The 16,701-nt window shown below is 36.1% G+C and overlaps 1 protein-coding gene and 2 pseudogenes across 2 annotated transcripts; all 3 read right to left on the reverse strand.

The window, feature by feature from the left end:
* Positions 1-4,057: 4,057 nt before the first annotated feature.
* Positions 4,058-5,737, reverse strand: LOC110753259 (uncharacterized). Its single transcript, XM_088250111.1, has 2 exons — positions 5,356-5,737; positions 4,058-5,253 (listed from the first exon to the last, which is right to left on the reverse strand). Exons 1-2 carry the CDS (start codon positions 5,735-5,737, stop codon positions 4,058-4,060), a joined length of 1,578 nt encoding a protein of 525 aa, XP_088106237.1.
* A 1,584-nt stretch (positions 5,738-7,321) lies between these two features.
* On the reverse strand, positions 7,322-9,634 carry LOC148295923 (wall-associated receptor kinase-like 10 pseudogene; annotated as a pseudogene).
* A 381-nt stretch (positions 9,635-10,015) lies between these two features.
* On the reverse strand, positions 10,016-14,339 carry LOC110747238 (wall-associated receptor kinase-like 6; annotated as a pseudogene). Its single transcript, XR_015834691.1, has 3 exons — positions 13,322-14,339; positions 12,969-13,205; positions 10,016-11,473 (listed from the first exon to the last, which is right to left on the reverse strand). The product of XR_015834691.1 is annotated as a wall-associated receptor kinase-like 6 (transcript).
* Between the last annotated feature and the right edge of the window lie 2,362 nt (positions 14,340-16,701).

Genomic DNA, 16,701 nt, shown 5'->3' on the forward strand with positions numbered 1-16,701 from the left:
AAATGGTTGCTGCGATCAACAACAAAATACAACCCCTTCTTCTCAACCATCGGACCAGTCGTCTCGTGATGAGGAAACACTTGAGGTAATTCCCGAAGCACCTAATGCTATACCATACACTCTCCCACCTAGGACCACTAGAGGAAAACCCAAGCCTCAATATTGTCCTGACCTTACTGCCAAATCTAAATATCCCATTAATAACCATGTTTCAACTCATAGATTGTCAAAGTCATATGCATCATTTGTCAATCAATTATCTACTGTATGTGTTCCAAATAAGTGGCAGGATGCTATAACAGATTCCAGATGGGCTGAAGCAATGGCGATTGAAATGGAAGCTCTGGAAAAGAATTCTACATGGGAAATGGTCCAGTTGCCACAAGGGAAGAAACCAGTTGGATGTCGGTGGATATACACCATTAAATACAAAGCTGATGGATCCATAGATCGATACAAAGCTCGATTAGTGGCCAAAGGGTATACACAAACATATGGAATTGACTACCAAGAGACATTTGCACCTGTTGCCAAGATCAATACCGTACGTGTTCTCATGTCATTGGCTGCAAACCTTGATTGGCCACTTTTGCAGTATGATGTAAAGAATGCATTTCTTCACGGGGAATTGCAAGAAGAAGTGTATATGGAACCACCACCAGGGATCTCCATGGCACTTGGTCCCAACACCGTGTGCAAGCTGAGAAAATCATTATACGGGCTAAAGCAGTCACCACGAGCCTGGTTTGGAAAATTCACAGATTCTATGAAGCGCTTTGGGTACACTCAGAGCCACTCGGATCACACTTTATTCTTAAAGCGTCGTGGTGACAAACTTACGGCCCTTATCATCTATGTTGATGATATGGTGGTTACCGGTAATGACAATGAAGAAATGAAGAATCTGCAGAAGCTCCTTGCTAGTAAATTTGAGATGAAGGAATTAGGTGAGTTACAATATTTTCTTGGCATAGAAGTTGCTAGATCAACACATGGCATATTTCTATCCCAACGAAAATATGTGTTAGACTTGTTAACAGAAACTGGAATGCTTGATTGTAAGCCAGCTGACACACCTATTGAGCAGAACCACAAGTTAGGGATGTATCCAGACCAAGCACCCACTGACAAAGAAAGGTATCAAAGATTGGTTGGGCGACTGATTTATCTATCACACACACGCCCCGACATAGCTTATGCTGTGAGTATGGTGAGTCAGTTTATGCATCAACCAAGTGAGGCACACATGAATGCAGTAACTCGGATCATGAGGTACTTGAAGGCTGCCCCTGCCAAAGGGTTGATATTCTCCAAACATACACATATGAACCCAGAAGGATACACAGATGCGGATTGGGCAGGATCCATCACAGATAGACGTTCTACTTCTGGATACTTTACATTTGTGGGGGGCAACTTAGTCACTTGGAGAAGTAAGAAGCAAAAAGTTGTGGCTAGATCAAGTGCTGAAGCAGAATTTAGGGGAATGGCTCAAGGAGTTTGTGAATTGCTCTGGTTACGGAAATTACTGAAGGATCTGGGAATTAAACCATTGAAAGCTACAAACTTGTACTGCGACAATAAATCAGCTATCGAGATAGCACATAACCCAGTACAACACGACCGTACCAAACATGTGGAAGTCGACCGACACTTCATCAAAGAGAAACTAGAAAGGGGTATAATCAAGTTTCCATTTGTAAACTCGGAAAACCAACTTGCTGACATCTTGACGAAGGCCGTATCAAGTAAAGTTTTCCATGACTCACTGGACAAGTTGGGCATGCGTGATATCTTTGCACCAACTTGAGGGGGAGTGTTAGTAAAGTCAAAGACAAAACATAGACATCCCTAAATGGCTTGTCTACCACCTTGTTACTTTTCCTTGTTTTCATATTCCTTGTTTTAGGGATGGAAACTCTCCATGTTTCCCTCCATGTCTTGTGCATTGTTTGTAACTAATAATCACCTTGTATACTTGTATATCTAACCCTTCACTAAGTAAGAAACTCAATTGGCAGATTTGAATTCTCTGCAAAACCTATCTTGTTCTTCTTATTATACATTCTCAACTCTCTCAATTACACTATATTTGGCACGTCACGGTATGACCTTACCAAGGCAAAGAAGCCACAACTCACTGCTGTGAACCGGTTGTATTTCTGAGAGTATACGAAAGGACTTCCCGTCAAATCGGTGCTTGGGGGGTCATCCTTCTGTTGGAAAAGAAAGTAACAGGGTTTTTAACCAGAAGCGTGCCTTGGATAGAGATGTTCAGCACCTCAAGCTTGGCAACCCTCAAGAAAGGCTTGTGAGGGCTGGTAGAGTTGTCGCAGTGTATTTCAAACCAATCGTACAAGTAACAGCTGCTGCTAGGTCCAATCCCGAAAGGGTACGGGATGCTAACATCTCCGCAATGCGTTTCGCAACTAGGCTTTGCTATTGGCCCTAATTGATCTGGTTCTGCTATGCGCCATAACAACAAGATGGTCATATGAAGGAGCAATTGCATACTGCACTAATGAATTGGTCTTCTACCTTCTTCCTGCCTCTTTCACATAGTTATTTACTAAGTATGAAAAGTATATATGGATCTCTTTTCTGACAAATAAAGTTGTCCTTAACCTCGGATGTTGAGGTTCTTAATTACCTCCTGATGTGTGTGTTTGTTCTTCAGCTTCTTCTTGTTCTGGTCATTGGGTTGTTTTGTATGTGTTTGTTTTTAAGATCCTCGTTGTTCATTTGTCTTTTGTTGGGGGATCTCTCCTCTTTCCGAACCCTGAGCCGTATTTGTGTCTTTTCTCGACGGAAAGAGGTCCCAGTGTGTAGTTAAGACTGATGAAAATTGCCGATTATAATTAATTAATTTCACAACTCTGCACAATTGGTTTCATATAATAAATAAATAAATCAATACAGATGTTATAAAAATATTGGATATTGACATAAATGATTGAGTTGCAGTTTTTGAGGTATATGGCTGGTGATCACCGAGAAAATCCAGGGCTAGAACAATGGATTGCAGCCCATTAAATTTGAACTCATTAATTCAAGGGAGTTTCACTATTATACCAAATATAGGGGCCTAAATTATAAAATATAAAAACCTACATGAAATGGACTTTAGAAACACACCTAAAATTCATTTGCAACATAACAAAGAGGCTTTGAACTTCTTTTAAATTACAAAATTGTCATCAGTTTTCTTGAAACAAACCCAACCCCAAAACCTCACAAAAAAAATCCAAAACATTGAAAATAAGCCTAGCCCACATTTTTATAAAAAAATCAAAACGAAAACAAAAGAAACTAATAATGGGAAAAAAGACCAGTCACGCAACCCAAGGAGTCGTCATGACTGTTAATACACATTTTATGATTGTTAATACACATACAAATCACACAACCCAAGCTGACTGTTAATGCACTTCTCATGAGTGTTAATATACATTCTACGACTGTTAATACACAAACTAATTACGCAATCCAAAATTGACCGTTTCATGACTTTTAATACATATTCTACGACTGTTAATACATTTCTCATAACTGTTAATACACATTTTACGACTGTTCATACCCTTATAACTGTGGACAAAAAGAAGATTTTACTACTTATAGTAGTAGCATACATTACATAAGAACATTTATATATATATAGGGCGGATCTGTAGCACCACAAATTTGACATAAATTTTGACATAATTTTTATAGCCTTCAGATACAAGCACTTTCAAGAGCTAAGATTAAATGTGATTTTATTATTTATTTATTTTATTTCGATAACATAACAAATAAAATTAAAATTAAAATCACCACTTTTCAAGGTAACATAAATGTAGGCTAAATTAGACAAATTGGAAACTGTTTCGACATCCAATTGTATCCTACAAAATCAATGAACACGATCAGGGACGGACCCAGGATTTCAAAATGGCATGGGCTAAATTTACCTTACGTACAAACATATTGAAAACTCAACGGTACAAGTAAATTTCATTGATAACAAAAAAATATATGGGGGGGTACATAATGAGCCTTACCCCTTAAATAGCACTTATATAAGTTGCACCCTTCGAGTCTTCACAGCATTAAAATCACCAATTATTGATTCATTATCTATATTATCAGCTAATTCTCTTTCAATATGAAGTAGCATACAATCAGCAAGAAACTCATCACCTATCTTATTCCGAAGTCGATTTTTAATAAGTCTCATACATGAAAATGCTCGTTCTGTTGTTGCTGTAGACACAGGAAGAGTTAGCACCAAACGAATCAATCTGTCAATCAAGTAGTATGTTTCTGCTAATTTTGTCTCAATTAAGCGCTCAAGTAATATAGGGATGGAATCAATATTCTTGAAGGCTTGAATGCGATCCATATCAATCTTATAAAATCCCAATTGCTGATTTAAAGCATGCAACTCAGTTGTAGTGAAATCTAAGGGGTAAAATTTCTCAGCAAGACTGCATATATCATCAATGTTAAATCGCTTGAAAGCATCACGAGGATCTAATGCTGAGCTAAGAGAAAGGAGTTCCACAGTCCCATCTGGAAATCTAGTATTTAACTCCCCCAACTGATAATCTATTACCTCATTGAATATATCAATATGATAATAATGCTCAACTGTGATACAATCTCTTTGTTGACAAGAACGGCGAGTGCCTATTGTATGACGGGCACCCATATCAGGCATATTAATATCATGTTCTTCACAAAATGATTGCACACTCTGTATAAAATCATTCCAACCATTATTTCTCAACTCATCAAGCTCCATTTTTGTACTTGCAACCAAATTCAAAGCCTTTACAATGTCTTGAGATTTTCTTTGAAGTTCTTGACAAAGAAAATCAGTGAATCTCATAGTTTTGTCCAACAATTTCAAGGCAAAAACAAAGTCAAAAGATAACATAGATATTTTAATACCTTCTGCTTTGCCACGAAATTGTGAGGTAGGTCCATTATGACTGATATCCGTTAGAAGTGTCTTGGTTGCACCAAATAAATCAATCAAACTCCTAATAGAATTAAAATGTGACCCCCAACGAGTACTTCCAGGTCGTTGCAAACAACGAATTTGATTAGCCCCTTTAGCTGTCCCAAGTCTTCCAGCAGCTAGTAATTCTTCAATTTCAGCTTGTCGGGTTAATTTTAACTCAGAATGGCGTTTGGCAGAAGCACCAACAAAATTCACAATGTTATTCAACATTGAAAAAAATCTCCAAACGAGTCCTACCTCTTTAGCTGCACCATTTAAAGCTAATTGAAGACGATGAGCAAAGCAGTGTATATAATATGCATATGGACAATCTTTGAGAAATAATGCTTGTAAGCCACTCCATTCACCACGCATATTGCTAGCACCATCATATCCTTGACCACGCATATTGCTCACTAAAAGATTATGCTTGCCAAGAACTTTACAAATATCACTTTTAAGAGTTGGGGAGTTAGTATCATGAACACTGACAATATCAAAAAACCTTTCTTGAATATGCCCATCACAACCAACAAACCTTATGATAATAGCCATTTGTTCCTTCTTAGAGTCGTCTAGTGCTTCATCAACAAGAATACAAAATTTCCCATCTTCCCCAATTTCATCGCGTATCCTTTTTCTCACTTTGGTAGAATAGATACTTAGGATCTCCTTTTGTATCTTATTTGAAATATATTGGGCATTCAAGGGAGCATTTTGTAACACAACTTTTTCAATGTTTACATTCATTCTTGCAAAAGCCTTCACCAACTCAATGAAATTGCCTCGATTAGAGGAGTCATAAGATTCATCATCACCTCTAAAAGCCATTCCTTGATTTGCTAAATACCTAATCGCCTCTATTGTGGTTGTAAGCCTCAACCGGTTGTTTGCAACTTCTTGTGGGGTTTGCACTACTCTGTCAATATGGTGAGACGGGTTTTTTAAATCCATCCACTTTTGCATAGCAAAATGATGTGGTGAATTTATATTGCCTATATGAATAAGGAAAACACACTCTTTTCCACCAACTCTTCTCCAACTTCTAAATCCCTCTACAGTGAATGCCTTATGTAAGTGATCAATGTCAAAAAGAAAGCATGGAAAGCAAAACACTTTGTCTTTATGAACACTATACTCAAGCCAATGGTATTGCTTATACCAACTACCAACAAATCGACGCTTTTGTTTCCCTTCTAAGTGTGATGGAAATTCCTTTAATTGTGGTTGACATGGTCCTAAGAGAATAAATGCTCTTCGAACATTATCACGTTCATTAGGTGGATATGTGTCTATTTGAGGACGTAATCCGGGATCACGCTCGAGAGAATTGGTATTAACTTCTTGATGAGACTTGACTCTTACGTTTTCATCTTCAATTCTTTGAGGTTGAGAAGGAGGTTGCTCCTCACATATTGGAGGAGACAGAGAAGGACCCGAAGGCATGCTAGTTGATGATTCATCATTGTTTCTCTTAAAAAAATCTTGAATAGTCCTTGATCTCTTAACATTACGATGTTGACCCGACATTATAAAGTATAACCTATTGAATAATATATAGAAGATGTAAGCATACAGACCAACAAAATTTTCAATAAAAACATTACATACTTAAATAGTTAAATATCGAATTAAAATCCCCAATTGACAATTCATACAAGCAAGCAAGAACACCAAGATAAAAAAAACTAATTGATAAACCTTAATTGTAAATCCCTAATTGATACTTCATAAACCCTAAATAATCCCCAAAATTTCAAAAGAAAAGAAGAAGAAGAAGAAAGGAAAATTACCTTAGTTTGCTTTAATTAAGTCTGAGGAGAGAGGGAATGTTTGTGAGAGTCTAATGTGTTTTCACGTAGGGTGTGGGGTTTAATTCTTTTTATTTATTTGTTGGCTTGGTCAGCCAATCCTAGTGGGATTAGTAATATTTTATTTGGGTGGATAGCCTTATCCTAATGGGAATAGTTAATAATATTTAAATTTATTTAGATGACCTAGGCTAGAGTATTAATTTAGCTTAAATAAAAAACAAGTTACCTGGGCTTTAGCCCAGGTTAGCGTGCTAGTGGGTTCGTCCCTGAACACGATACTTCAAGAAAGTACTAAAATTTCAATAAATCAATTGAGTGGTCAAATGATATTGAATTCAAGTGTTTTTTTGTAGAAATGATCTTTAAATGAATATCTACAAAATATACGGTTTAAATTAGTGAAATACAATATGGAGTGAGCTCTAGAAGAGTGTCCCTCAAATAATTGAAGGATCCTCAACTGAAGTTCACTATATATATATTAGACCATCATCCGAAGCTGACTATGTTATTGTGGGACCTACAATAACATCCCAATGTCGATGGAATCTTTTTTTGAAAATTCACTCCGTTCATACTTTTGTGGAGAATATTCAGTCTTTTCTGAAATTTCAAGGGCCTCCAACTCCGCTGTGACTTCTCTCATTGTAGGGTGGTTCCTTCCATTCAAAGTCAAGCATCTTCTGGCAAGGTTAGCAATTAACTTGATCTCTGTTTCAGAACCCTCCATCAAAACTCGAGCATCAAGTATGTCAAATAGACGATCTTCCTGCATTGAAATACTAAAATATGTGGCAAGACTTCTATATTCTTGATCTTCTACTTTTGTCCACCTTGTTATTTCATAAATTGGTTTTTGTCCCGTCAAAAGCTCAACAAGGACAACACCAAAGCTATAGACATCACTTTTTTTCCGTGAATTGGCTAGATTGGAAATATTCAGGGTCCAAGTAAACAAATGTCCCATGCACATGTGTGTTGAGGTGAGTTTGGTCAATCGCAACTGATCTTGAAGTTCCAAAATCAGCAACTTTTGCTCTATATTTTGTTGGAAAAACAATAATTAGTGACTAATAAAAATGATTATGTATCAACAGTATATACATACCAATGAAATTGAATATTTATAACAAATTGTAATTTGAAATACAGTAAACAATAAATAAATGAAACTGACTTAGATTTGAGATAGAGGCTTGCAGATTTGATGCAATGTCCTAAAGACAGTAATTTCACCCATTCTCGGTGCTTGAAGTTCTACAGGTGACTGCCTCCCAAGATTCAACTATTTATATTCTAAGCCCTAGCATTAGGACTTAGAATCTGGCAAACTTTGATTATTTTCCTCTCAGACAATAGACTTCTGAAACCTTATCAGAAGAGTAACAACTGTTAAAAAATAGTTAATTAAACTAATTTGAATTAATTAAAAATTATTAATTTGAATTAATTAAAAATTATTAATTTGAATTAATTAAAAATTATTAATTTGAAACTAAAAAAATTAATTTAAATCCGATGTGCCCCAAGGCTTAAGGTCCATCTTTTTTATAATTAAATATTATCTATAATATTCAATGCCCAAATTGAATTTGTAGCCCAATTGGCTTCTATTTGGCCCAACTTTCAATTACTAAGTGTGGGACTACCACAATTATGAATAGGGGTGGGCATTCAAACCGGCGAACCGAAAATCCATATCAAACCGTACCGAACCAAACCGGAAAAAATCGAGTTGACCAAAAAGTCAACAACCAGTCAAAAATCGAACCGGACCGATTTGGATCGGTTTGGGTTTGGGTTTTATGTCTTCAAAAATCAAATCGGGCCAAACCGAACCGGTCAAATTAAAAAATATATAATTTTAATATTTATTTATATTCAATGCTATATTTTTAGTCTCATAACTAATATTTATCCAAGTTCAATTATCTCTCTTTTCTAGCTTTAATATTTATTTTTATATGAAATTGAATAATTTGTTAAGTTTCAAGTCAAAAAATTAAAATTTCAGTTGAAAATTGTATTAAAAAATAATAATTTTTATAATCCGGTTCAAAATTGAACCAAACCGAAACCAATTCTGAATGTTTTTTTATTAAAATCGAACCGAACAAAACCGAATGAATAGTAATGGATCGGTTCTAATTTGAGGCAAAAATCGGTCCAAACCGAACCGTGCCCACCCCTAGTTATGAAGACTTCACTTTTTCTTCTTTCTGCCAATGTGGGACAAGAGTCCTTGAATTTCATTCAAACTTCCAACGCATTTTTCATCTAAAAGTATGTTGGTCAACTTGATGTCGCGGTGATAAATGGGAACGGAAGCTGCAGAGTGCAAGTACGAAATTGCTGGTGGATGATTTCTGAAAGAATTACAACCTTATTGATGAAATCTGAAAGTTTGCCTTTGTCCACTATTTTAGACTTTTTCACAGCAACAATTCTTCCATCAGCCAGCATACCTCTGTAAACAGTACCTTGACCTCTCAGGCCAAGAATCCTATCCGCGCTAAAATTGTCGGTGGACTTCTCAAACTCTTTCGATTTGAACAACTTGATTTTCTCAACATTAACTCCTTAAGGAGAGTCAGCATTATAACACTCCTTAAGGACCTTGCATTCATCAATACCTGAAATTAATGGAATATATTAGCCAACGCCAAAGGAAAACGAAAAACATAAGAATTATATTTCTATATGGATATTACTTGCCTCCTTCCTTGGAAGGAGATTCTCCTATTTGGTGCATATCATAGTTTGACGCATTTGCAAAAATAATTCATCAAAAACACAAAAAGAAAAACTTCTACACACATGTCATACCCGCCATTGACAAAAATGTAGGAATTCCTACTTACAAAGTAAGAGATAAGTATTTTCCTTTATGTATTAATTACTATTTATAAATAAAGTGCAATTATCAAACGAAAAATAAAATTAGTTCAGATCAAGCATTTTGTGTACATAGTAGCTCAATTGTGGATCTGATATTTTTCTTAATAACGAGGACAAGTTGGTCGATGAAATGCCTCAAGAAACTGAGGAAAGGACAAGCAATGTTTGACGGCTTCATTCTCTTCCATTTAATATTAATTACGAAAAAGTGTTTTGCAGTGATCTGGGTCATGTTTTGAACTTTGCAAGTTAGTAGAATTAGAAGATTTATTACCTTGACAAGCTTGGAGAAGATAGGGACTTCCTTCAAAGCCGAATGGACAATAACAATTGACCGTTGAAGGATTATTGTTTGTCATTAGACATAAAGCAATAGGGTCTTGAGTCATTATAAACTCTTAGAATTCTCAAGAACCCTCTCTCACCCTAAACAAACCAATGCTCATTACTGAATCTTTACTTCTCAGATTATTACTGATAGTACGTAGCATACATTACCTTACAGAACATCATAATCTAAAACAACATATAATAGTGTACAGCATCAAATTAAACATATTTTACAAGACCAAAGTGTTTTAATTAACTTGTTTACCGTGTCTCATAAGATGATCGCCAAAATTCATCAGATGTTGAATTTGGGCCCGCATCCGAGGCTGACTCTGTTGAACATGAAACAACATCCAAATACTCATTTGTGTCGTTTATAGCAGATTGAACCCCATTGTAATTATGTTGAGCATTAGAAGATTTTTCAACCAACATTTGAATGGCCTCCAACTCCGCCGTGACCTCTCTCATAGTGGGGCGGTTCCTTCCATTCAAATCCAAGCACCTCATTGCAAGGTTAGCAAAAGTTGTGATATCTGTTTTGGAGCCCTCCATCACAACCCTAGCATCAAGAATGTCAAATAGTCGGCCTTCCTCCATCGAAATAATGAAACAAGTGGCAAGACTTCTGTGTTCTTTTTCTTGTGACCCGGTTACTGCAAAAACTGGTTGTAGTCCGGTCAAGAGCTCAACTAGAACAACTCCGAAACTATAGACATCACTTTTCTCCGTAAATTGGCTTGATTGGAAGTATTCAGGGTCCAGGTAACCAAATGTGCCATGTACAACGGTGGTCAAGTGTGTCTGGCCAATCACAATTGATCTTGAAGTTCCAAAGTCAGCAACTTTTCCTGTGTATTTCTCATCTAAGAGTATGTTGGTAGATTTGATGTCTCTGTGATATATAGGAAACGAAGCTGCACCATGTAAGTACGACAGAGCTCCTGCAATTTCTGTTGCAATTCGTAACCGCATTTTCCATGTAAGTGGAAAGTCTTCATTCTGCTCATGAATATAGTGGGAAAGGGTTCCATTCGGTATGAATTCGTAAACTAAGAGTGGAACTTCCGTCTCTAAACAACAACCCAAAAGTTGAACAACATTTCTGTGATTGATTTGTGAAAGAATCACAACCTCATTGATGAATTCTGAAAGTTGACCTTCATCTATTATCTTAGACTTCTTTACCGCAATGATTCTTCCATCTGCAAACATTCCTTTGTAGACGGTACCTTGTCAGTGGACTTCTCCAACTCCTCTGATTTGAACAACTTGATTTTCTCAACATTGATTTCACCTGATGATAATTGTTGTTGTAACAATAAACCACCGTTTCGTTTGAAAAACTTTTCCTTGCGTTTAATGTTTTTCCTTTTTTTTATGACTTTGTATGCATACCATGCACCCACGAGTAGCAACAATAGTCCGGGACCCATGAAAACACCTGCATATATAATATATACTTGGAATTATAATTGGATAAAAAATAGAGATGTGGGATAAAAAGTAATAAAATAAAAAGGTTTCAGCGTTCTCCAACGAAGTGAAATCCGAATGTCATTATCATTCGAAATCATTAAAAGAAATAGAAATAGAAAATTAGATATTAACCCAAAATGTGTTAGCTGATAATTACACAATAACCATTTATAATACAAACCACTTAAATTCAAATTTCGGCCTTGAGATGGTAATTCTCCTTCTTTTTCTAGGTAGCAGGGGTTTATGTAACTACGTAGGTTAGGGTGTTGAGGTAGCCTACCTATCAAAGGAGAATATGATTTGTGAGTTTTCTGCATATTACGTATACTAATTATGTCTTCCTATTAGTAGATGTCTTTCATCTCTTCCCATCATTTTTTCAGCAAATCCTTAGAGCATCCACAGTGGGGGGGTGTATATGGGGGTGTATGTTAAATATACACCCCGAGTCACCGGAATCGTCTCCAATGGTGAGATGTAAATGGATGTAAATATACATCACCACCATGGGGATGTAAAATAAAATGTATATTTACATCCATTTTTACATCCTTTGCAGGCGGGACCCACTCGAGAAAAGAGAAGAAAAATGAAGAAAAGTCAACATAAAAGGCTGGGACCCACGGCTACACCCCCGAATTTACACCCCCCCACTGGAGCAAAAAACATATTTACACCCCCCGGAGGTGTAAAGGGGATGTAAAAGTGGCTTTACTAACAACAAACGTAACTATTATGAGATCGAAACAGCAAACGTAAACCTCTTGGGTACGTATTTTAGAAACTCATTCTGTAATTTCATATTGTTTAGCTAAAGTGAAAGTTTTTCCATTTAAATATTTTTTTTAGTTCTCCTATGCACACACAAAAAGCCACAAATTTATATATACAGAAATTCTCCTATACACACACAAAAAGCCACAAATTTATACACACATTTTCAACCTTTAGATTAAATCAGTTTTAATGGCTAAGATTGCATTTGAAAAAAAAAAAAAAAGTCAATAATCTCAACTATATGATTAATTTGCCTTGGGAGAATATATATGGTTTTTTGCTAAGATTATTTGAGGTTTGCTAATTAAGATATATGTGAGGTTAAAAACTTGTGTCAATGGGTTTTTTGGTGCCATAGATCCACCCCATATATATATATATATATATGGTGTATATGAGTTACGTATGATTTTTTATTCTAACCATAAGTGCTTAAAAGTCAAATTCAAAATTTAAGAGTAACAATATTAATGATTTTTTATTCTAGCCATAAGTGTTTAAAAGTACGTACTTTTAATTTGTTTTCATTATTTATCCTCAAGGCCAAAATAGGCATAGAGCATAAATAATAATTGAGCCTAGATTCAATAAGTATATACTACAAGGGTTTTTCCCAACATTTTTAGCATGGAATTGGTCTATATTAATAATAATGAACTCTAAACAGTATAAGAGCATACCTAAAAGAACAGTTCTGATTCGATAGGCCCGAGAGGGCAGAGGCGGCTTTGGCTTGTGGTAGCAATTCCAAACACTTCTACCATCAAAGTCACATGTACCTCTGGTTACATTTGAGTAGCATGTATAACCACCGGCGACATTCTCACATATAGGACTGCCACTGATATTCCATGAAGCTAGCAAATCATAAAAAGGATCATATTCCATACACCGATTAAGCTTGCATTCATCCATATCTGAAATATAATAACAGAAAGACAAATGAACATGATGATGAATGGTGAAGTTGGCTCATTCCAGAACGATGCTTTGGATAACGGAATGGAAGGGTTTTAATTAATTACGTACGTACCTTGACAAGGTTGGAGAAGATAAGGATTTCCTTCAAAGCCCCTCGGACAGAAGCAATGAACGCTTGACTGATTGTATGTTGAAGAAGTAGTGGCATTATATATTTCGCAATAGGGTGTTGAGTCGTTATTAAAGTAATCTGGCTCTGTTCCAATAAATCCTTCAAATGCTTTGTGTGAAGTGTTGTCTAAGCTGATGTTCCATTCCAGCACCACGGGAACTCTGTCCATTGCTTGGATAGCTCTGTAGCTTGATAAATTGTTCAAAAACCAATCTTGGTCAACAAGAAATGCATAGTTGCAACCATCAATTTGATCACTTTGCTGTATCTCAGTAGTGAAAACGCTGATATTTGGAGGAATGGTAGTTTGGCAACAGTTAGTTCCAAAGGTACCGCAGCGATAAGTAGCACTATCTGTACTCTGATCGTCACAAGTTGAACTGCATCCACGAACAACATTCTCATCTGATGTTATGTTAGCAAGACGGCCGCAGCTGACTGCAGTGAACATGTTTTTTCTGTCCAAGTACACAAAAGGGCTTCCCGTCAAATTTGGGGCTTGGCGAGTTTCCTTTCCCTTGCAAGCACCGAAGAAAGTAACAGGGCTTTTAACCTGAAGGGTGCCATCAATAGAAATGTTGAGCACCTCCATTTGAGCGCGCCTCAAGAAAGGCTTGTGCCCAGTAGACGCGTTGCAGTCTATCTGAAACCATTCATTAAAGTAACAATCTTTGTTTGGTCCAACGCCGAAAGGGTAAGGGATGCTGACATTAATTCCGCAGTGCGTCGTGCAATTATGCTTTGCTATAGGCGGAGCTAATTCTGATGATGACGCTGGTTTGGTTTCGGTAACTACGCTGCACCAAAACAACAAAACGAACATGATCACATGATGATGAACTAGCAATTGCATTGACATTATTAATTCCTCTGCTCCTCTTTCTCTCTATATATGATATCTGACCTTAGTTGGTTGCATGGAGCGTTTCTGTAGAGAAGGTACCTTTTATATAGGGCTCGGGAGTTTCCAAAGAAAAAAAAAAGAAGGCAATAACAACTACTTATGGTAGAAATTTAATAGCGCAAAAGTAAAAGGGTTACAAATCAAATTTTGAATAAATGGGGGACTGACAGGACATTGCTTTGAAATTTCTCGTTCATTTCTCAGAATTCATTTAGTAATCTCCTAGCTTAGACTTTTTGATTAGTTTGACCGGGACGTTGCCAATATCCTCATTGCTTGAAATTGCTCCTTCATTCCTCAAAATAATTTAGTAACCCTCTAGCTTGGACTTCCTAACTATTTTACTGAGAGCCCGTTTGATAACTATTTCAATTTTAATTTTTTGTTTTCATTTTTTGTGCTAGAGTATAGAGGAAAATAAGAGTGAGAATGGGAGTTAGGATGAGATTGAGAGAGAGAATGAAGATAACACCATTTCAATCTCTCATTCTCTCTCAAATAGATTTAGGAAGTGAAAACAATTTCAAATAGATTTCATAATTTTGTTTTTGTTTTCAATGTTGAAATATGACAGGGACGTCACTGCCGCTCCTAGACTAGGTCCGCAGCGTCACCATCGTCACCCTAAATAGTCACAATATTAATTAATATTGTAGCTGCCATATTTGACTGATAACATATATATGGACTAGGAACAACATATCAACTTGATATTACTTTGCAATTAGTCCCAATGCGAATTATGATGTTACATGTCTTTCAAATCAATCAGAAAGTCACGTTAATTCGTTTAAATGTGGGTCAACCCCAAATCCCAGTAACTAGAATCTATTAATAGGGAGAAACTTTCATATAACAGGGATAACATTTTTTGCTATTTCCGATCAATAACACAACACTACTACAAAAAAGGCAATAGACGACGGGAATTTACCGTCGTGTAGCCGGTTTTTAAAGCGTCGAGAAATCGACTGACATCTTTTCAAAAACAAAACCACGACGATAAATTCCCGACGTTGTGAAATTATACAACGTCATGCACAAAAAACAACCGACGTCTTAATAAGGAAAATGAGCGGAAAAAATCGACTGGAATAAGAATACACGACACTTTTCAAAGATCAACGCCGTTTAAAAAGTACAAATATGACGTAGTTTGATAAAATACTGCTGTAAAAATGACATACCACGACAGTAATTTAAAAGAACTCGACGTTTTCAATGACCCTAGAACGGCTCAGTTTTCTTTTCACGTCGACTACCAAACAACGGACGACGTTATAAATATATACTACAACACATTTGCTTACAGAACCGTCATTATTAGTCATCTTCCCACTTCCTTTGCTTAATAAAACATGACGTGGTAAACCATTATTAATGAGGTAAATATATGAAGATCAACGTCATGCACAAACAAAAACCGACGTCTAACTAAAGAAATGAGCCAAAAGAATCGACTGAATTAAGAATACACGATCCTTTTCAAGGATCAACGCCGTTTAAAAGCCCCAAATATGACGTAGTTTGATAAACTATTGATGTAAAAAAATATATATATACTACGTACGACAGTAATTTCAAATAAATCGACGTTTTTGAAGATTGTTCCATGACATATGAACAAATAAGAGACGTTTCAATTACCCTAGACGGCTCCGTTTACTAGTCAAACAACGTTATTAATATATACTACGACACATGTGTATACAGAATCGTCGTTATTATTACTCTTTCAACTTCCATTGTTTTATAAAACATGACATGGTAAACAAAAAATTAACGTAGTAAATATATGAAGAACGAAGTTATATATAAATTTTACGACGTAGTTGTTGTGTAGGGCATGGTGATTTCTGTTATCTTGTGTGGATTAAAAATCTTTTACAGAATCACATTATCATGCATTCCTCTCTTTCTTCTCTGTTTCCAAGTTGTTGTTTGCCAAGATGTCCAACTCAACATATGTGATGAAAAGAAAATGATGAAATTGAAAAGTAAAAGATTCTCAAACAAAAAATTTCTTTGCAACTTAGTCTTCACAATGGAAACAAATTGAAGGGTACTTTTCTTTTGGTAACGTGTGTGGAAATTGTATGTGTAGAGCTGTCATGATTGTCTGTCTGATATGTCTAGTAATAGAGAATTCGAGTGTTTCCTACTCTTTTCTAGGTACCACAAAATATAAATTCATGAAAAGATAATGCAGTTTACTAGCTACTCGACTTAAGAGATCACAAAAGGAAATGCAGATGAGTTCATAGTAATGTCCTCATATATGCTCAGTTAATTATTGTGGACGTAAATATTACGAATTACAAAACATACACTATAAAATTCAAGTCTTCCCTAAACCCTAAAGCCAGACCTCACCTATGACCTTTTGGATTGGAAGTTGAAACTGCACTCACATTTT

The sequence above is a fragment of the Prunus avium genome, chromosome 3 (genome assembly GCF_965620075.1).
Source record: "Prunus avium chromosome 3, drPruAviu1.hap1.1, whole genome shotgun sequence".
In the NCBI taxonomy this organism is placed as follows: domain Eukaryota; kingdom Viridiplantae; phylum Streptophyta; class Magnoliopsida; order Rosales; family Rosaceae; genus Prunus; species Prunus avium.

Excerpts from the sequence above, each read along its gene's own strand:
- LOC110753259 (XM_088250111.1), bottom strand. The coding sequence starts at position 5,737 with ATGAATGTAAACATTGAAAAAGTTGTGTTACAAAATGCTCCCTTGAAT. Across the intron at positions 5,254-5,355 it reads TGGTGCTAGCAATATGCGTG|CTAAAGAGGTAGGACTCGTT; the intron begins GTGAATGGAGTG and ends TAAATGGTGCAG.